Source organism: Sus scrofa, chromosome 3, assembly GCF_054392235.1.
Source record: "Sus scrofa isolate SSC_HxYL_T2T_F1_AM1 chromosome 3, Sscrofa_HxYL_maternal_Yorkshire_Landrace_v2.0, whole genome shotgun sequence".
Classification (NCBI taxonomy): Eukaryota; Metazoa; Chordata; class Mammalia; order Artiodactyla; family Suidae; genus Sus; species Sus scrofa.
Genome location: NC_139385.1, coordinates 124,288,505 through 124,309,146, shown reverse-complemented (window position 1 = coordinate 124,309,146; position 20,642 = coordinate 124,288,505). Strand labels below are relative to the sequence as shown.

General features: G+C 54.1%; 2 protein-coding genes and 2 non-coding genes across 9 annotated transcripts in view; all 4 read left to right on the top strand.

The window, feature by feature from the left end:
• The window catches only part of MAPRE3 (microtubule associated protein RP/EB family member 3), a 51,952-nt gene extending 49,970 nt beyond the window's left edge, over positions 1-1,982 (top strand). For all 4 annotated transcript variants that reach the window (XM_021087723.2, XM_021087724.2, XM_085019896.1 and 1 more), the window contains 3 exons: positions 332-486; positions 642-794; positions 1,039-1,982. In XM_021087723.2, the coding sequence (XP_020943382.1) occupies positions 332-486; positions 642-794; positions 1,039-1,107 (377 nt within the window). In that variant the 3' untranslated portion in view covers positions 1,108-1,982. The remainder of the gene's footprint in view (positions 1-331; positions 487-641; positions 795-1,038) is intronic.
• A 3,769-nt stretch (positions 1,983-5,751) lies between these two features.
• Positions 5,752-14,487, top strand: TMEM214 (transmembrane protein 214). Of its 3 annotated transcripts, XM_005662677.4 has the most exons (17): positions 5,752-5,941; positions 6,819-7,018; positions 7,580-7,730; positions 8,064-8,198; positions 8,711-8,793; positions 9,206-9,311; positions 9,418-9,499; positions 9,775-9,876; positions 10,239-10,380; positions 11,004-11,095; positions 11,366-11,414; positions 11,607-11,720; positions 11,956-12,073; positions 12,587-12,683; positions 12,890-13,058; positions 13,183-13,328; positions 13,539-14,487. In XM_005662677.4, the coding sequence occupies exons 1-17, from the start codon at positions 5,797-5,799 to the stop codon at positions 13,663-13,665; spliced, it is 2,058 nt and encodes a 685-aa protein (XP_005662734.1). In that variant the 5' UTR covers positions 5,752-5,796; the 3' UTR covers positions 13,666-14,487. The 3 variants fall into 3 exon arrangements, with proteins under 3 accessions (XP_005662734.1, XP_084875968.1, XP_084875969.1); XM_085019842.1 differs by lacking the exon at positions 6,819-7,018; XM_085019843.1 differs by lacking the exons at positions 5,752-5,941; positions 6,819-7,018; positions 7,580-7,730; positions 8,064-8,198 and adding an exon at positions 8,330-8,387.
• A 5,601-nt stretch (positions 14,488-20,088) lies between these two features.
• TRNAY-GUA (transfer RNA tyrosine (anticodon GUA)) lies at positions 20,089-20,177 on the top strand. The gene is given in 2 exon segments: positions 20,089-20,125; positions 20,142-20,177. It is a non-coding gene; the product is annotated as a tRNA-Tyr (tRNA).
• A 316-nt stretch (positions 20,178-20,493) lies between these two features.
• On the top strand, positions 20,494-20,566 carry TRNAA-AGC (transfer RNA alanine (anticodon AGC)). Its single transcript has one exon. It is a non-coding gene; the product is annotated as a tRNA-Ala (tRNA).
• Positions 20,567-20,642: the final 76 nt, after the last annotated feature.

The window sequence follows — 20,642 nt, the reverse complement described above, 5'->3', positions numbered from 1 at the left end:
CACCCTGGAGCCCCACTCCCCAAACTCTCGCAGGCCCAGTTCCCTTCATCTCCCCCTCAGGCCAGCTCTCTTCCCTCCATGCACCTTCCACCTTCTTTAGCTCCTGCAGTCCCTGCTCCCCCAGGCTTGCCGGGAAGCTGCCCTGCTGCTGTGATGTGTCATGTGGCCGTGGCTTGAGACCTAGATGTAGATGCCGGTCCTGAGCCTGAGACGAGGGGAGGGCGGGATGCTGCCTTGTGCATGGGCCTGCCCCCGCCGTCACACCAGGCTGTCTTGTGCCACCTGAGCTGTGGGCTCCCCCGGCCCCACCTGACTTCTCCCCTCTGGGCAGTTCCACAGAGGACGTCCCCCACGGGCCCCAAAAACATGCAGACCTCCGGCCGGCTGAGCAACGTGGCTCCACCCTGCATCCTCCGGAAGAATCCTCCATCGGCCCGAAATGGCGGCCATGAGACCGATGCCCAGATTCTTGAGCTCAACCAGCAGGTGAGTGGCGTGGGCAAGGGCAGCCGCCGCCGAGATAGCCCTGCTGCAAAAGCCAGGCCCCCCGGGGCGCCAGGGCCGGGAGGGAGTCGGAGGCGGGGCCTCTGGCTTCAGCTGCACCTTCTCCCCCCCAACCCCCACCCCCACCCCCTGAGCAGCTACTGGATTTGAAGCTGACAGTGGATGGGCTAGAGAAGGAGCGCGACTTCTACTTCAGCAAACTCCGAGACATCGAGCTCATCTGCCAGGAACACGAAAGTGAGAACAGCCCTGTCATCGCGGGCATCATTGGCATCCTCTATGCCACCGAGGTGAGTCCTGCCGGCGCCTGCTGGGCCTCCCCCGTTCCCGCCCGGCCCTAAGACCAGAGGGGCCTTGGAGAACCTGGGCCACTGAGGGCAGCGAGCTGAAGTCCCCGGGGCCAAGGCCGCCCAGAGCACGAGCAGGGGAGGTAGGACGACGAGAACCCGAGAACCCGGGCCCTGGCCCTTCAGGAGGCCACACCCGCAGCCGGGCCGGCCCGGCTCACCGCTGCTCTCCCTTCCCCCACTCCAGGAAGGATTTGCACCCCCTGAGGACGACGAGATCGAGGAACACCAACAGGAAGACCAGGACGAGTACTGAGGGCGGCCCCAGCCCTGGCTGACCGCTCCGCTTCCCGGGCCTCCCCTCCCCGCTCCCACCCCCACATTATAACCCTTTCCTGACAGCCGGTCGGCCGGGTGCTTTGTGTCAGTGCCGCAGCATCGCAGCCTCGGGGAGCCCGGCGAGCAGGGCTTGGGGGGACGGGCCAGGTGAGCCGGCAGAGGCCCCTCCTCCTGCGGCACAGGCCCCGTGGGCGGGCCCCCTGCCCACTCCCCACCCCTATTTATTTCCGTTGTCTCTGTGCTGTGTCGGCCAACACTTCCCAGGGTGTTGCTGCCACCCTCCCCAGCCAGCCGCCTGCGCCTCTGACAGCCAGCAGCTGTATATTTGACAAAGTCATTGGTATATTTTTACTTACTGGATTTTCCTTGCACTTTACCTGTTCTTTTCCCAGGGCTGACAGCACGGGCTCCGGGGCAGCGTGCCCGGCTTGGCTTCCCTTCCCCATGGCCGGGGCCATGGCAGGACTCACCGATTCTTATTTATTTTGTCTTTTGACTTCCCAGTAGTTGAGGGAAAGGCTGATGTCAGGAGAGGGAGAGAAGGGGGCTGAGGAGGGGGTGCCTTAGGCCCTGGCAGTCAGGGAGAGGGAGGGGAGCATGCGAGGGATGAAAACGGCCTCCTGGCACCAGGCTCGCCCACCCTCGGCCCCCTGCCCCCAGCACTGAAGCCCAGCACTGCCCCAGGCCCCCAGCCACGCCCCCTGCCGCTTGGTTCCTGCCACACAGACTCTGCCTGGCCCCTCCTGTCGGTCTGCCTCCTCTCGGCCCGCCTCCCCTACCCCTGCCCCTCGGGCCACCCAGCCTGCATACGTGTTCACTTTTATTTCAATAAACTTGTGTGGTAAAAGTCCATACCATGTCTCCCGCAACTGAGCCACAGCCTGGGGTGCAGTGCTTTCCCCCCGAGCCACCCCCTCTCCAGAGGCGGTGGCCATGGAGCCCGGTACCACCACCATCCTCCCTCAGGCCCAGCTTCCCCTTAGAGCCCAGCGCTGACCTAGCCCCCATTTCCCAACACCAGGACCGGGGCTTTAAGAGAAGGCACAGAGGCGCCCCGACCCCCAGTCCCTGAAGAGGAACGAAGTTCAGGGCCGTGGCTGAGAGGATGGGCAGCCCAGGGAAGCAACTGCGAGGTCACGGGGCAGCCTGGCGGAGAGGTGCTTTGTTTCCGGCTCCTTTGGGACAGTAAGACTGCATATTGTCCCCCATCCTTGTGGCAGCTCACACACCCCACAGCAGGGATCCAGCTGGGGGGGAGCACAGGCTCCCGTGACAATGCTGCGTGAGTTCGAAGGAGCAAGCAGCTCTAGGCACTGGAGCCCAGAAGGACAGCAGTGTCCAGGCGCTAATGGGAACCAGGAGCCGGGAACTCTGTCCTGTCACCCGCAGAGCCCTGCCTTCCTGGCAGGTGCCCCAGCCAAGGGCCATGACAACCCGTGTCCTTGAGGCCCATCAGGGATGAAGGGCGCTGACACGAATGTGGGTACCAGGCGCATTCACATAGAGCCTGGGTTGTCATCCAGACCACTCCCTCCTTGACCCACGAAGGGACTGAGACCCGCGTGTGATCTGCTCAGGGTGATGGTGATAAATACCTGGACCAGAATTGAGGCCTCCTGACTCATGGTTCAGTGCTCGTCCCCAAAGACCACAGAGATGGGGCCTCCAGAACCTTCCGCTAGCTTCAGACTAGCCCCCTGGTGGTTCCTCAGCATCCGGAGTGTGACCGAGATACTGTTGGGGCGGTGTCTCTTCTACGGCCCTGCTCCGTGAGCCTCCTTCCTGACAGCCACCATTTCTCAAATGACTTGGGTTATAAGCCTGAAATCAGCAAACCACGTCTGTTCATTCCTCCTCCACGTCCTCTCCTCCTCCTCCGTTTGACTCCCGCCCCCACATCCAGAGACTTCTGGCCTCATTCTGTTGTTCTCCTCCAGGAAGGTCCTTGCTTTTATTTATCTTTATGATTTTTAATTCCTGCGCCTAATTTGAAAAGGCTTGTCCTCCATTTTTCCAAGTAGATACATTAAAGGATAAGGCCATTGTTCTGCATCGCCCAACGTTCACCTTCATTCAGGCTGAGACCTCGCCCTGTGGGTGTGGTGGGCAGAATAGCCTCCCCCCCAAGGATGGCCACGTCATAATCCCCCGAACCTGTGGATGGGTTAGGTTACACGGCAAAGGGAAATGACGGTGCAGATGGAATGAAGGTGCTAATCAGTTGACACCTGATTAAAACCGGGAATATCCTGGATTACCAAGGGGGCCCAATGTTATTGCAAAGGTCCATAAAATGGAGGCAGATGGGGGGGCAGGAGGTCAGAGGGATGCCATGTGAGCAGGACTTGACCCCCCTCTTGCTGGTCCTGAAGATGGGGGGATCCAGGAGTGAAGGAACTTGGTCAACTTCTAGATGCTGGGAAAGGCAAGAAACATATTCTCCCCCAGAGCCTCCACAAGGGACCACTGCCCTGTAGACACCATATTTTCGCCCTGGGAGACCCTGACAGACTTCCACCTTCCAGAACTGTAAGACACATTTGTCTTGTCTTAAGTCAGTAAATTTGTAGCTATTTGTTACAGCAGCAACAGGACACTATACAGGAGGTCAAACTGCTTCAATGAACTCTCTTTTGGCCCCTACACGATACCCATCCATCCTCCTTGACCCAGTCTTTTGATTCTCTTCCCTCAAACCCCATGGGTACTTGCCCAAGTGCACCTCCATGGCTCGTGTCTGAGGCTGCTCTTCAAACACCCAGAGCTCAGGGATGGAAAGCCACTGCCTCCTCCCCAACCTCTGGAACATTTAAGATGGTCAACTACAGTTTTCTGTCTGCACATTTGTCTCCTACACAGGCTTTGAGCTCCTCTCAAGCCAAGTGAGGTGTGTCCTCTAGCTCCAACTAGCACTGTGCTAGGTGCTTAGGTAGAGAAGTTGCTTAGGAAATGCTGCTGCATAAGTAAATGAATGACTTCCATCCCCTAGAGGCCAAGTTACAACAGATGATCTGCCAGACTATTCTAAGGAAAGATAGAAAATAAAGCCCCTCTCCACCCATCTACATCTCTCCACCATAGAGCACCCCCCCTCCATCTTCTTGCCTCTATGGAAGTGCTGTTCTTTTTCTGTGACCATATATGTGACACAGAAGAGGTAGAACAAAGAGCTATCTATCCTCTGTGTGGAGCTAAACCAATGATCTGAAAAAGGGGAACTGATTCATGATCGGCTCAAATATGGTCCTTGGCAAAAGCAGTCCAACTCAGCGCTTCTGACCTGAGGCAAAGTCAGCTATGATCAGGCCTGAAGGAGCTGCAGGGCAGGCAGAAGAAAGCCGCAAAAGCTAGTTATCTCCTGCCTTTCCTCCACCCCAACTCACCCTTCATATATCCCCAAGGCCCATGGCATATGAGCTCAGACCCCTTTCCAACCTCATCACCTCCAAAATCCGTTAAGCACCATGACACTAAACTACTTCCAGTCTCTGTGTCCCTGCTGCGTCCCACCTCGAGGCCTTTGTTAAAATCAATAAATCCATATACCTGACCTGTTCTTGCCACTTGTCCTAATCCCCAATCAATGAAAATTCACCCATTTCTCAGGACCCATCTCAAATGCCATCTCCTTTGGGAAACCTTTGCTGATCTCCTTCCTAAGAATTCATCACTCCTTAAGTCATTAGTCCTGTAGTAAATTGGACTCTACTCATTCTTACCATAAGGGCGGGCCTGCCTTGTTCCTCAGGATGGCAGGTGTGAAACTCATGCTTAAATGTAGGAGTGTACATGAAATAGCACATTTCTTTAATTGTGATAAATCACTTCCAGTTCACCTTCCCTCATCCTCAGGCTGGAATGCTTCGTTCTGAGGTCTCACATGACACTGCAAGCATGGCTGTGGGCCCTTCAGCAATAGTGAATGCCTGAGTCATAACCTATTTGGGTGGTTCCTCGGGTCTGGGGCTCTTGAACCCCTCCCTGTCACATCTGGGACGGGGGGCTGACTCTCGCGGTGGGAGTCAGAGCACTTTCCTTTCCACTGCCAGGAAGGGGAGACCCAGCTCTGACTGTCCTGGGCCCCCAGCCTTTGCCCTGCCTCCTGTCAGAAGGCCTCACCCACTGCCCTCCAAACACTGCCCTCCAAACACTGCCTCTTCCCTCAAGCTCCATTCTCTTCCTTGTACCTTCCTAATGGATTTTTATACCCCATTAAACCCAAAGTTTAACCACTAGCCACAGAAAAACTAGCATTTTCCTATAAGGAAGGAAGCATTTAATCTTCAAACTCTCCGAGGCAACGACGAAGAACTATTTTCATTCCATCCTTCCTGCCCAACTAGAACGGAAAGACAAATAGAAACTGTACATATCCACCGAGTCATCCAGTGCCTTCACACAGCAAGGTCTCAATAAAAACTTTTGAATGTAACAGCCCCTGATTTCAACCTCTTTGCCTGGCTGTTTTTTGCTGCAAGGGAGCCCGGAGGCTGACCCGAGCCCTCGCGAGGGAGAACCCGGCAAATAGAAAAGACTACAAGTCCCAGGCTGCCTTGCGGGTGGCGTCACGCGCCGCGAGGCCCTGCGAGGAGACGTGGCAGAGCGCGACGCGTCCGCACCGGACCGGAAAGCCCAGGGAGGTGGCCGTGGCGGGAGGGTCGGAGCCATGGCGGCCAAGACGGCGGGTGGGGGGCGCTGGGAGGTGGTGAAGAAGGGGAGGCGGCCTGGGGCCGGCGGCAGTGGTAAAGGCGGCGGAGGGGACCGCCGGGCCCTCGGGGAGGCGAACGGAGTGTGGAAGTACGACCTGACCCGTGAGTACCCACCCGCCTGCCGCCCCCGCCGCCGCCCGGCCCCGGGCCTGCCTGCCCGCTGGCTGGTAGAGAGCAGCTACCGGAGCCCAGAGGCTCAAAATAGCCCCGGGCTGCTCGCAGAACGAGCTCTCCTGCCCATCGGTACTTACCAGTTCAGCCGGCGCTACTTGGCGTTGTCTCTTTTAAGCCTCACAAGAGGTAGACAGCGCGAGGGAGGTCGCTGCTCTCGCCTGTCAGATGCGTAAACCGAGGCTCAGCGAAGTGTTAGATGCCTTGCCCGGGACCGCAGGTCGGAGGGGACTGCGATTCCGGTCTTCGGACGCTTGGCCGCCTGCACACCCGCCCGCCCAGCTGTTCGCTGGCCCAGCCTAGGCTCTCTGGGCAGGTGTCTGGGAGCTGGGGGGAGACAGCCTGTGCCCCTGTGTTAAGTAACCAGCAGGTCGGGGGTGGGCATGGGGGCTGGGACGCACACTAGGCCCCACAGCGGGGGACGTGACCCACCACACACTCCACACCCACCAAGTATTATTCTAAGTGGTGCCTGTTTCCTCGAAGTCTCCTGGAGGATTGGAGAAAGCTTGCCGCTTGTTGATTATAGAGTTGTCACATCCGAACCACGTGGAACTGGTGTAGAACCAAGATGGAAAAATCCTGACCTCCCAGACTGGTAGCCACTCAGCAAAGAAGCCAGCCCTCTGTATCCGACCCCTCCACCAGTTCTCACATACTCTGATTTCCTAATAAAGAAATGCCTCATCTCTGTGAGAGAGCCCTTGAACTCAAGAGCTGTGATGATCGAAGGGGAAGGGACCACTGTTCCTGGGAGGCCCTCTTGACTCAGGGCTGGCCCCCTTTGTCTGCCTGTCATTACCCCCAGCTCCAATCCAGACGACAAGCACCCTGTATGAGCGGGGCTTTGAGAAAATCATGAAACGGCAGAATAAGGAGCAGGTTCCACCCCCTGCTGTGGAGCCTAAGAAACCGGCCACCAAGAAGCAGACTAAGAAGGGAGCAACCGTCACCAACCAGAACCAGAAGCAGGGCCGCTTTCGCAGCCTGGAGGAGGCGCTGAAAGCTGTGAGTGGGCCGAGACCTTAGGCAGCGAAAGCACAGGGACTTGAGGAGTAAAAATGAAAGGAGCAGGAGGGGACGGGCAGCTGAGGGCCCTGTGGAATGTGGGACATTGCTGGTTGAGAGGAGCCGGTTCAGGAAAGAATGGAAAGCCTAAGGGCTGCAATGTGTGCACTTGGGATAGACAGAAAGGAAGGTTATTGAGAAGCATCCTTTAGTAAGAGGGGAGCTTTGGAAATCTAGGACTACAGGGAGGGTTTAGAAAAACTGCTGGTAGCTCCTCCCCCCAAAGAAGGAGGGTCCTTTCATTTTGCGTCTTGTCTTCTCTTTTCCCCCTTGAACTTGTGAAGGGCTGGAGAGTATAGGCCTTGAGATCCCCAGTTGCAGCTGTCCCGTTCTCTATTTCCTAAAGATCTGGAGGCAGCAAGAGTGCGGCATTCCACGTACTGATGCTGTAAAGCAGAAACTCTGTGTTCTTCCTGCCGCCACCTAGTTCAGCGGTTTCCCCATCTCTCCCCCATTACTCTATACCTACAACTCACCTTGAGGGGCCTGTGTTCCTGGCAGCTGGATGTGGCAGCTCTGCAGAAGGAACTGGACAAGAGCCAGAGCGTGTTCTCTGAGAACCCGTCCGTGTGGTTGAAGGACCTGGCCAGCTATCTCAACTACAAGCTCCAAACGCCCACAAGTGAACCTACCCTAAGCCAGCATACTCACGGTTAGTTCTCCCAACGCCCTCAAGTCCAGGACAAGTTCAGGGAGATTCTGAAAGGGCTGTGTGTGAACATGTTACTTAAGCATTGAGCCCAGTGCCCCCTCCCCGCCCACTCCCCCCAATTGCCCTCATTTCCATGAGGGTCCCCCCAATTGTTCTGATTTCCATGAGCTGTTCTTGACTTGAAAGTTTCTGGGCCTCACTGAAATAGCGAGGATGCCAACCACAGTGCAGTGACCTCTGCCTCTGCTCCCTGTTCTCAGGGAGCAACCCAGAGCTCTCGGAGCTGGCGGAGGCGTCTGATCTTCGCACTCACATGAGGCCTCTCGCTCCTAGATTATCCCTACAGCCTGGTGAGCCGGGAGCTGCGTGGGATCATCCGAGGGCTACTGGCGAAGGCAGCGGGGTCCCTGGAGCTCTTTTTCGATCACTGTCTGTTCACCATGCTGCAAGAGCTGGATAAGACGCCAGGTGAGAGAGGCCCGGAAGGAATAGCCCAGCCCCATCTTGGGAGCCTACCCGCTTTTTCCTGCTTCCAGAGTAGCTGTGTGGTTCTGTTTGCAGTTGAGCGCTCTGTAAATTCCGGCACTCTTTTGAAAAAGGTGGAGGAGGAGTTCCCGTCGTGGTGCAGCGGCAATTAATCCGACTAGGAACCATGAGGTTGCGGGTTTGATCCCTGGCCTCCCTCAGTGGGTGAAGGATCCCGTGTTGCCGTGAGCTATGGTGTAGTTCGCAGACCCGGCTCGGATTTGGCGTTGCTGTGGCTGTGGTGTAGGCCGGCGGCTACAGCTCCAATTAGACCCCTAGCCTGGGAACTTCCATATGCCACTGGTGTGGCCCTAAAAAGACCAAAAAAAAAGAAAAAGGCGGAGGAGATTAGGACTCAGTGGGCCTGGGTTCTGGGCTCTTGGCTGTCAAAAGGGAAATTACAGGGGTGGGATGCGGAGTGGTGTATGGAGGTCTGAGAACGGGTATCCCTCCAGGTGAGTCACTGCATGGTTACCGCATCTGTATCCAGGCCATTTTGCAAGACAAGCCTAAGATTGCCACCACGAATCTGGGCAAGGTGAGCTCAGGGTCCTGGTGGGGACATCAGGAGGTTAGGAGTGGGGAGGCTGGCTGGAATCTACACTGTTGGACCCAATTGAGGGGTCGTGGGCGATCCTGTAAGATGAGTGATGCTAGTGAACACGTTAGCACTTACTGAGCCTGCCTTGTCTATATATGAGGCAGATGGTGCTCTTATTCCCATTTCCTAGCTGACAAGACTGAGTTCAGTAACTTTCCCCGAGTTGGTCACCTAGTAAGCGGCAAGGGTGCTCGAAGGCCAGAGCCCATGCTCTGAATCACCCTGCCACACTACCACACCGCGCCACTGTCCCTCCCCGTTGACGTTCCTCCCTGGCTTTGGGGGTTCTTTGGGGGTGCTCCTGGAGCTTTGCCGTATCCCAACCTGCCTCCCACACCGGTCTCCCCAGTTCCTGGAACTGCTAAGGTCCCACCAGAGCCGACCAGCCAAGTGTCTGACCATCATGTGGGCCCTGGGTCAAGCAGGTTTCGCCAACCTCACCGAAGGACTGAAAGGTAACCAGTGGGGGAGAGAGGGATGGTTTCAGAGCCTCTAGGGTCCTCCGTAACGTGCCCCGTGGGTCCAGGCCTGAGGCTTCCTCCCTGCCCTTTGTCTCCGCAGTGTGGCTGCGGATCATGATGCCTGTGCTGGGCATCAGGTCCCTGTCTCCCTTCGCCATCGCCTACCTGGATCGCCTGCTCCTGTGAGTGTGGGGGGAGCGGCAACGGGGAGGCCCCGGGTGTTCCCGAGTGGCTGTTTGAGCAAAATGGGATGCTCTGACCCTGGTTTCCACAGATGTGAGGAAAACCGGGCCCCTTCCTCCCGCCTCAGAACGTGGTGGTGAAGAAAGAAAGGGACGGAGCCACGAGGCGGGGGGCGGGCTCGGGTTTGTGCCCTTTCTCTGGGATGTTGCGCTTAGCTGAGGCCGTGGCCTGGGTGGGTGGTCCCCCGCAAGCCTGTTTCTTTCTTCCCCCGCAGGATGCACCCCAACCTCACCAAGGGCTTTGGTATGATTGGCCCCAAGGACTTCTTCCCGCTTCTGGACTTTGCCTATATGCCCAACAACTCCCTGACTCCCAGGTAGGGCTGCCGTCGGGCACAACCTGCTGTGAAGGATCCCAGCTGAGGGCTAGGAGCGGACAGTATCTTCCTGTCCCTCTTCCTCCAGCCACCGTAGATCTGACCTGCAAGTCCAAGGGATCACTGAACCCCTGGAATTGTGTGGGCCCTCGAGTTTGAGGGGCACGTGGGCATTTTCCTGGGGAGAGAACCCATGACTCAGATTTTCCAAGAAATCGCTGAGTCTAGAAAGATGCAGAACCATTACAAGGCCCTTAGGGACGTCCCTCCTTGGGCAGGGTGTGGATTCTGAGGCCGGCAAAGGGGCACGGCATACATAGCCCTTTAGAGCCCATGCCTGCTTCTCTCAACTCTCACCACAGCCTGCAGGAGCAGCTCTGTCGGCTCTACCCACGACTGAAGGTGCTGGCATTTGGGGCAAAGCCGGAATCCACCCTGCATACCTACTTCCCCTCCTTCCTGTCCAGAGCCACCCCTGGCTGCCCTCCGGAGATGAAGAAAGAGGTGAGGAAACGACGGGAGGCTCCTTTTTCCCTCCCAGGGCTCTGCCACACCAGTCCCTGTCTGCAGGCAAAGGCTCTGCTCCAGGGAGCCCACTTCCCGGGCCTCCCCATAGTGCACCTGTAGCCACCTGCCCCGCTCCCTCATGCTCTGTCCTCAGAAGAGCGGAGCGGAGGCGTTCCCGCTGTGATGCAGCAGGTTCGTGATCCGGCTTGTTTCAGTGGTATTGCCGGTTCGATCCCTGGCCTGGCGCAGTGAGTTAAAGATCCAGTGTGGCTGTGGTGCAACTGCAGCTCTGATTCAGCTCCTGGCCCAGGAACTTCCATATGCTTTGGGTGAAAGCAGAGGGGGGCGGGGGGTGGAGAGTTGAGCTGAAAAGAGGGCACAGTCATCTGGCCGATCTCCGATGTCCTGCCCCTTGCACGCACGTGAACGTTGACCTCAGGACCCCAGCCTCCCCCGTACGTCGTCTCGGAGGTTTCTGAGGCCTGGGCATGATTTCTCCATCCTTTAGGGCGGACGCGTTGCCTGGGTGGCCTCATTTCGGAGAGGGGGTTACCTCCCAGGACTCTACCCGCCACCAGCCCGGGCCCAACAGTCTCTCCCTCCTCCTGTCCCCTGTGCAGCTCCTGAGCAGCCTGACCGAGTGCCTGACGGTGGACCCCCTCAGCACCAGCGTCTGGAGGCAGCTGTACCCCAAGCACCTGCCACAGTCCAGGCAGGTGGTGGTGGTGGGATGGGGGGGTACCTGCTCTGATCCACACAGAAAAGCCTTACCTCGTGCTTCCCAGCATGTCCCTAAAAGCAGAAGGGGAGTGTTCCTCACTGTTCAGGTTCCGCGGGAGTTGCCGTGGGCCTCTAGGAAGCTGCTTCTCTGCGGGTGGGGCGTGGACTCTCGGCCCGAAGGAGCGGGGCCCTCACGGAGGGCAGGAGGATGGGACAGGCCGAGCGGGCCCCCTGATGGAAAGGGCTTGTGCTTTCCCCACAGCCTGCTGCTCGAGCACTTGCTCAAGTCCTGGGAGCGGATTCCCAAGAAGGTGAGTTGCTGGTAGGACGTGGCTGGCTGAGCTTCACCTGGGTTCTGGGTTCGTACCCCTTGGCCCCTGTCCCCGTTGCTGAGAAGGTGCTCCCTCGGCACAGCTGCCCCGGAAAGTGAAACAGTGGAGGCGCGGGGATCCCTCCTGGGCCAAATCTCATGTTCTCAGCACAGACTTTTTCTTGCCCTACAGACACAGAAGTCTTTGCAAGAAACGACTCAGTCCTTCAAGCTTACCAACCAGGATCTGCTGAGGAAGGGCATCGACAGCAACCAGGATGCCATCGCCTGCGACACAGCCTGCACGGTGCCAGCGCTCAGCCCTCCCAACCCCACGCACTGTTCTGTGCCACTGTCTTGGCTCAGCCTGGTTGGGCCTGTAGCACATCACTGCCCCACTTGTCCCTGGAGCTCCCACTACCCCTGAGGCGGTGTGAGCGCCGGATCCTGTCCCTGGAAGGCCTGGCTCGAGGCCTGCCTCGGGAAGCAAGGACCAGCGCCTCGCCTTTCTGACCACTGCTCCCTCCCCGCTCTTCTTCCAGAGTCTGTTGCAGCAGGCACGAGGCTTCCGGCTGCCCTGGGCACGGCTTCTCATGTTGGTGCTGGTCTTTGCCGTAGGTTTCCTGTGCCATGACTTGCGGTCACACAGTTCTTTCCAGGGTAAGCAGGGCTTGGCAGGCAAAGAAGAAAGCACCGGGCTCTCTCTGGGGACACAGCTGGGTGTGGCCCTGCCCTCCCCCAACACACACGATGGAGCAAACACTTCAGCCAGATCTTTCTGTCCGCAGCTGTGGCCTTACTGCTTCACATGGGACTAGTGCTGCGCAGTGTAGAAATGCTTAGGTGTTCACCGTCTCATTTGGGTAGATGTTACCATGTTTTTAACGTCTGAGCAAACCCAGGCTCAGAGAGATGTACCCGATTAGCGTAAGATTAGTCTAAGATTACAGCTGGGAAGGAGACGGGCCCACCCTTAAACCCGAGGCTTGCCGATGCCTAAGTCCAGGGCTCCACCTGGCCGCGCCCTTCCTGCCCCCCGGCCTGCATCCTCCCTCCCAGACCGTGGCCAGCTCTGCCGCACCCCTCACTGGGCCTGCTCTGGGGCCTGAGGGTCTGTCTCCCCAGTCCCCGCCCTCTTCCCCTCCCAGCTCACCTGAGGCCCCCTTTCCTCAGCCTCCCTCTCTGGCCGGTTGCTTCAGTCATCTGGTTTCTTGCCCGCTGGCCAGCAAGCATGTACCAAGATCTACTCCTACAGCCTGCAGGGCTACAGGTGAGCACCGCCTAGGGCTGGGCGGGCAGGGGGAGGAGGTGGGAGAGAGAGGGCTGCCGTGTTCAGGGTGGTGACAGCATTAATGGTCAGTGGGAGGTGATCCACGGCTCTGCTTTCCCAAGGCCTCCCTTAAACCAGCTGTTCTTGAGCCGATTTGCCCAGGGGAACTCAGAGACCTTGTTTCTCCCCTCTGTCTTCTCCTACAGCTGGTTGCAGGAGAGCTTGCCGGCCTGGGGTTCCCACCTGCTGACCACGGCGAGGCCCAGCCTGCAGCTGGCCTGGGCCCACACCAATGCCACGGTCCGCTTCCTTTCTGCCCACTGTGCCTCCCACCTTGCCTGGCTCGGTGACAGCCTCACCAGCCTCTCCCAGAGGGTAAGCCAGAGATGGGGGTCGGAGAAGGCCCGTCTTGCTGGGGCTTCTTGGGAAGATGCAGCCCCACGTGGACTGCTTTCCCCGGGCATTCTAACCCCATCCCTTTTCCATGGTCCTGCTACAGATCCAGCTCCCTGATGCCCTGAACCAGCTGCTCCATTCTCTGAGGGAGCTGCTCCTGTTTCTTTACCAGAACGTCCTACTTCCCATGTGGCACCTGCTGCTTGAGGCCCTGGCCCGCGCCCAGGAGCACTGCCACGAGGCATGCAGGTGAGACCCTTGCCCAGGGCTACGGCAGGTGGCTGTGCCCTATGCCCTTTGTCCAGGGACAGGGCTGCTCTGTTGAGTCGCTCACTCTGCCTGGACCCCCGTTCATCCCTCAGCCCCTTCGGGATGTAGGGCGTGGGTCTGAGCTGCCCCCATGACTTGACGCGGCTGCATATCCCACTTTCAACCTGCGCATGTGTTCTTTCCTCCCAGAGGTGAGGTGACCTGGGACTGCGTGAAGACACAGCTCAGCAAGGCTGCCCACTGGACCTGGCTCTGCCTACAGGACGTCACAGTGGCTTTCTTGGACTGGGCACTTGCCATGATATCCCAGCAGTAGGCCCTGCCTCCCTGGCCACTGGGTTCTGTCAGGAGCAGACTGTCTGAGACTCTGGGAGTAGAAGTGGCACTTTTCGTGGGAGTCTTTGTTCCTTGGTGCCTGAGTTCTGTCTTCTAGGCAAGTGGCTGGCTGCCTCTGCCTCAGTTCTTCCAGCTCTGGTGGCAGCTGATCCCAGAGGTCTCTCAACCTCCTACCCACGATTCCACTGACCACTGCCCTGCCCTGTTGCACAAAACTCCCAGCCTCTGCCCTTGGGAGGCTGGGAGCCTCTCTCGCCTCCTCTCTTGTCTCCTGCTCTCCACTTCCTTCTCTCTCATTCCCAAAGCCTCAAACAGCTCATCTCCAAAGAGGTGGGACTCCAGCCAGTGGCTTCTGCATTCTTCTGAAGAATGATTCCTGCTTCCAGGCTTTGGTCACAGAAGAAAAAAGAAAGGGACCTCCAGAAGAATCCAGAAGAACATGGCAGCACAGTGGGTGGTAGCAGCATCACCTCTACCCACAGTCTGAGTGTGGCTGTCTGTGCGGATGGAGGCCTGAGTGGACAGGCCTCTCACCTCAAAATGCTCAACTTAGGTTCTTCAAGGCCCCTCGCTGCCCCTTCCATCTGGGTCCTGCTTCCTCACTCTCCATTACCCTTCAGCGCTGGGGGTCTCCGCCCTAGTGTTCAGCCTCTGCTGCCAACCCCTACCATCTGTCTGGAGAGCAGAGCCCAGGTAGTCCTGTGCCCCCAGCCTAGGGAACCTTCCAGCAGCCTGTTGAGACAGGATGTAGCATGTGGCCCGTGGGTATGCCTGCTCGGTGGAATAAAGGATGCAGACTTGATTTCTAGCTTTCCTTTGTGCATCTTCGTACAGGAATACCCGTAGGTGTGAACAGGACAGTAGAATGTGGGCACCTGTGTTCTTTGCCCCCCTGCCCTCCTGGAGGTCCCAGGCTCCGGCAAGGAAAGCCCACATCCATCATTCTGAAGTTTGGCCTGTTGAGGGTTCTAGACACACTCTCACATACTGTGTCACTTGTCCCTATGATTCATGTCCCAAGATTTGCCTTGGTGGCTTGAGTATTTTATGCCTGGAAAATTGGGGGAGAGTCTCCTAAGGTCATTCTTGGCCAGCGATCAAGGGCTGTCTTCTTCCTCACCAGGACCTTAATTTATTAATTAGTTCATTTTACAGGCAGTGAGCCTGCAAGACACGAGGCAAGAGTTTATCACCAGAGTCCCTTTAATTTTTGCCTTGAGACTGTAACAACGGGTTTTCAGTTCTCACCTCAAGTTTCATTCCTTGAATGTCGCAAAATTAAGCAGTCCCAGAGGGGCACTGCCCACTCCAGCTTCCTCGAGGTGGTTTCTGCTTCCATCACGAACGCCTGAGAGGACCAGCAAGGTCCTGTGTTAGCACATTGCTCAGAGCCCTGCTCTTCTAAGCGGCAGTGAGCCATGGCCGTTCTGCCCAGAAAAAAAGAAACCACGCCTGGCAAAGACCCGAGTTTAACACTGCTGGGCAAGCGTGTCCACGAGCCCCAGGACATGTTCCATTGCCTCAGTTCTTACCAGAAATGGATGGGCTCAGTGCTTAAGAATCATGACTCCTTGTAACTGGTCTGTATTCAAGGCAAGTTGAAGAAGGGGGGCTGGTGTGAACTTAGGTTGGCACCAGCACAGCAAGAGTAAAATGATGGCATCCTGTCCTGTGATGACAGAGTCCAACCAAAGCTGCTGGACTGAGTTCTCTCGATCCAGCAACTCAGAGCATCTCACTTATAAGTGCTTCATCGGTTTCTAGTGTGTGGATTCTTTTTACCTACTTAGGGTCACTTAATTTCTGACATAGAATCCTGGGATGCAACACTTTTCTTGAACTCAGGTTAACTGGGATTGCCACAGCCTCCCTCAGAAACACGGACACCTTGATGTCACAGTGATTTGACCTGATACTGGAATTGTCAGAATTTGTCCTCTCTCATTAGTCCAGCACTGCACCTGCTGTCCTTTAAAGCCAAACCAAATATCTAGATGCTTCATTTTTGAAGAACTGTCAACAAAGGAATCCAAGCTGAGCCAGTGAGTTGAACTGGTACAAACTGGTAAAGTACAGTCTGATGCTGACAGGCCAGAAGTCATACTGACAGTTGGTGTTACTGGAAGAACACCTCGCAGATCACGTCTAGAAGTTTTAACTTTACTGTTCACATGCAGCTGAAGTTCTGTGGATAACATGCCATCTGACTGACGGGCCATTTGTGATTATTATGTCTTACTAACCTTATGTATTACTGGTTCTTACATGGACTTGTATCACACGATTACAGACACTTTTTCCCCCCATTTTTCTAAGTCTTAAGGCATGTTTTCGGTTTCCTCTGGTTATTTGTACCATCTACAGCTTTAGCTTTAGCACAGGCCAGCTCAATGGGGAGCCTGTCTTACTCTGGCTGCATAACGTGCTGGTCCTGTGGCATCACCAGCCCATTCTCAAATGCCAGCACTCTTAGAGTGGAGTGTTTCCCACAGAGACGGGCATGCCTGCCCTGCCCTATTCCAGAATGACAGACGTTTCAATGGTTGGAGCATTGTAATAGGTCTTATCTCTCCTACAAGAGTTTAAATTTAAGTGTACAGAGTGATTCATCTTTCTTCTACATAAGCTTATAGTTCTGCTCCCAAAAGGACTTGAGGGGACAAAAGATCTTGCCTTTCCCTATGTGGTATTCCATTTTCACTGGTCAATTTCATTGTCCGGACTTGAGGTATAAGAAGGAATTTGGGGATGGGGGGAGCTTTCACCATTCAGGGTATGTGTGAATACTTACTGAATATTGAATATTCTACCTGTTAATAAAAACGCTGAATTCAGACACATTGTTGGATGTGCCCTAGTATAATTTTTTTTTTTTTTTGCTATGCTAGTATACAAGTTACTATTTAGTAAACTATTTATTTATTTGGTCTTTTTTTTAGGGCCACACCCACAGGCGTATGGAAGTTCCCAGGCTAGAGGTCAAATTGGAACTGCAGCTGCTGGCGTACACCACAGCCACAGCAACACTGGATCCGAGCCAAGCAGCATCTGCAACCTACACCACAGCTCACAGAAATGCCAACTCCTTAACCCACCGAGCAAGGTCAGGGATTGAACCTGCGTCCTCATGGATACTAGTCGGGTTTATTACCACCCTGAGAACTCCATCAATAGACTTTGCTTGTTTACAGCTGTTTTAGGTTCACATCAGAAATGGGCAATAAGTACACTCCCTGTGCCCCTGCCCTTGAACCACGTCCCCCACCGTCAGCATTAATGAACCTACACTGACACATCCCTATGACCTGAGGTCGATTTACATTAATCATACTTGGTATCATTTCAATCTTTTTAAATTTGCTTAAGACTCGTTCCCGAATATGTGGACTATACTGGAGAATGTTCCATGTACACTTGAGAAGATTGTGTATTCTGCTGTCGTTGGGTGGAATATTCTGTTTATGTCTGGGAGTTAGTTCTCCTTGGTGTGCTGATCAAGGCCTCCATTTCTTTACTGAGCTGATCAGAAGCACATTCTTGTTAAAGAGCTCTTACAAATCAGTATGAAAAGCACGAAACAGCAATAAAATATGGATGAGAGGTATTTCATAAAAGAAATACAAATGAACAATAGACTTGGGAAAAAAGTCCATTTCATTGGCGAAGAAGTGCACATTTTAAATGAGACCACTTCCTTCTTCCTATCGTATTAACAAAGGGTTTTTTAAGTGGCAGTATACTCAGTGAATGCTGTAATAGAAATTGGTATCATGTTTCCAGGAAGTAATTTGATAATATTTATCAAAAGCCTTAGAAGTGTTATACTACTGTACCAAGTAGTTCCATTCCTATAAATATATTCTAGAGACTAGAGAAGTAAACAGAAATATGAACAAAGATTTATGTACAAGAAAATTTAAGGGGGGGAGGGAATAGGATGAACTGGAAGTTTGGGGTTTGTAGATGCAAACTATTACATGTCAAACGGATAAGCAATGAGGTCCTATTTTATAGCACAGGGAACTATATGCAATCTCTTGGGATAGAACATGATGGGAGATAGTATGAGAAAAAGGATGTATGTGTATGTGTGACTGGGTCACTTTGCCATACAACAGAAATTGATACAAGACTAAATCAACTATACTTTAATAAATTTAAAAAGAACATTTATTATAGCTCTATTAACAGTGAAAATTTGGATATAAACTGCGTCTGACAATAGGATAGATATTTCAACACATTTTGGTAAAAAGCAAAAGAGAAATGGCTATTCAAATGATGATCTCAAAGAAGCCTTAATGGCATATTTGCTTATTATTAATTGATCTCAATGTATTGAAACATTGCTACAATAAAAAAAATAGAAAATAAATGTTGGAGAAATTGGAACCCTCCTACATTGGCCGTGGGATTTGGAAAATTGTTCAACTGCTGTGGAAAACAATTTGGCAGTCGTCAAAGAGTTAAACATCTAATTACCATAAAACTCAGCAATCCCATTCCTAGGAGTACACCAAGAGAAATGAAAACACACAGAAACTTGTACACCAATGTTTATAGCACTGCTATTCATAAAAGACAAAAGGATTAAATAGCCTAGAGATCCATAAGCAGAAGAACAGATAAACAAAGGAATGAAATATTATTTAGCTGTACAAAGGGACGGAGTACTGATACATGCCACCATTTGGATGTCTCGAAATTATGATAATCATATGATATTATGATATTATGCTAAAAATAGATAGGTAACAAGGACTTACCAACTCCCTTACTATAGCACAGGGAGCAATACTCATATTGTTATATATATATATTCTGAATCACTCTGCTGTACACTCGAACCTAACACAACATTGTAAATCAACTACCCTTCAATTTTTTAAAGTGAAAGGAATTAGACACCAAAGGCCACATCGTTTATGATTTCTTATATATGAAATCTCCAGAAAAGGCAAATTCCTGAAGACAGAATGTGGATGACCTGTTCCCAGGGGCTGGGTGACCTGCACACCCGGTGTTCTTCTACGGTGATTTTTTAAAAGTTTTTCAGCTAGAGAGGGTGATCATTTGCACAACATGGAGAACGCACCAAATGCCACTGAATTGTTCCTGCTTTTGAATAGGTCATACTTTAGAACTGTTATGTGAATTTCGCTCAAACAAACAAAAACAACCCAAAGCAACCTAATTAAATATGTTCTGCTTTCCAGCCCCGGCCTCCCCTCAAGAACAAGGGTGAGAGCGCTAAACACCGCTCCGAGAAAACTACCCCAAGTTAACGCTCTCAGACACAATGGTAGCATTTGCAGCGGCAGAATAAAGTTATAGCGGTACATCAATGCGAAAATATTCATCTCCTGCTTTGCGGATGGGCCCAAGGTGAACCTCGTGTTGTGGTCAGTGAAACCTCCGATTTAAAGCTCAGCCGGAGAGACCCCATAAAATATCGGAGCTACAAGGGGCTTGAAATCATCGCCCGACCTGGATCTGCCCGGGCGACTGTGATTCCAGGTAGCATAAACAGTTGCCGCAGAGCTGGCAATGGAGAGCAGGTCTCCCCGAACACGCACCCCGCCACATCGCGAAGCAAAACTCCACGCTCTAGCTGGGGTTTAGGTTTGTTTCTTTGTTTTAAAACCCCAGGAGCCTTTGGTTGGTCAAAGGATTGTGGGCCGCTGGCATGCAGTCCCCGAAAGAGAGAGGTGCAGGTGTGAGGCGGGCAGGGGAGGGGGCCGGGTGGAACTGAGCCGCCCGACTCCCTGCCGGGTTTAGGGCCCCGCCCGCAGTGGTTAATCCCTGGCGTCCAGCGCAACACTGCTGCGCCGCCCGGCTCGTCTCCTGCAGCTCCGTGGTTTGTATCTTTCCTGCTCTCAGGCGGAAGAGATCCTGACAAACGTGGGGTAATCGACTGAATGAATGTCCTTCACATCAGGAAGGCAGTAGGATATTATTGGCGCCTCCGGAGAAACCCGAGGGAAACGAGGGGCGGAAATAGCTAACGTAAGCCGTCGGGGTTTGCAAACCCGGCCGGCGCGGGGAGATTTTTGACCACCTGTGCGTACCCGCCCCACCCGAGAAATGGGGTCCAGAAGTCAGGGTTGTAGGCCAGATCTCTAAGCGTCCGCAGTTCTGTAGAAGCCACCGCGCGTGAGGGGTGGGGGTATCGCTTCGTAAAAAGCAAGGAAACGGAAGTGTATTGCCGGTGTTTCCTTCGTCTAGGGCTGGAAAGTGGCTCCTTTGGCAGCTTCCATTGCTCGCGCCTCTGTCTCCGGCTTCCTCTGTTCTGTGCAGCCTAGAGGAGCTGGAGACCAGGGCACGGGAAAACCATTGAGACCCTGAAGGAGTGCGATCTTGGTAAGTATTAGAGGGACATCCGCAGCTTTGGGAAACAGCGGAGCCTTCGATAGCTCAGTTGGTAGAGCGGAGGACTGTAGTGGATTACCCCTGGCAATCCTTAGGTCGCTGGTTCGATTCCGGCTCGAAGGACTTCGTCTGACGTTTTTTAAACCCCTACCCGTTTCGGGAAAAAAGGCTTTACCTAGAATGTTTGAATGAGCACTGCCGCTGCTCCGTGCATGTATGCAGCAAGTACTCAGCACGCTCTCTTGTAAGTTACGTAGGCCTTATTATTGCTTGCGTGTAATTATTATATGCTTGCTTTAAAAAATCTTGCAGTGATACCACTGCACTGGCTCCACTGCACTCGAGAACTGAACGAATATTCTGAATTGTAGTGGGTGCTCTTGTCAGTGGACACCCCAGAACAACCTGTAAGGCAAAGGGAAGGACTTCAGCAGCAGCCGGGGGATTAGCTCAAATGGTAGAGCGCTCGCTTAGCATGCGAGAGGTAGCGGGATCGATGCCCGCATCCTCCACTCGGTTTTTGCTCTACGCGTTGGAGAATCCCTAAACCTTAGGAGAGGGTGGACTAGGTGGGCGTTTCATAATTCA

Bases quoted from the DNA above. Each gene is read 5' to 3' on its own strand.
- TMEM214 (XM_005662677.4), top strand. From the start codon at position 5,797: ATGGCGGCCAAGACGGCGGGTGGGGGGCGCTGGGAGGTGGTGAAGAAG. The intron at 7,019-7,579 runs GTGAGTGGGCCG...TGTTCCTGGCAG, and splicing joins TGGAGGAGGCGCTGAAAGCT to CTGGATGTGGCAGCTCTGCA. The intron at 13,329-13,538 runs GTGAGACCCTTG...CTTTCCTCCCAG, and splicing joins CACTGCCACGAGGCATGCAG to AGGTGAGGTGACCTGGGACT.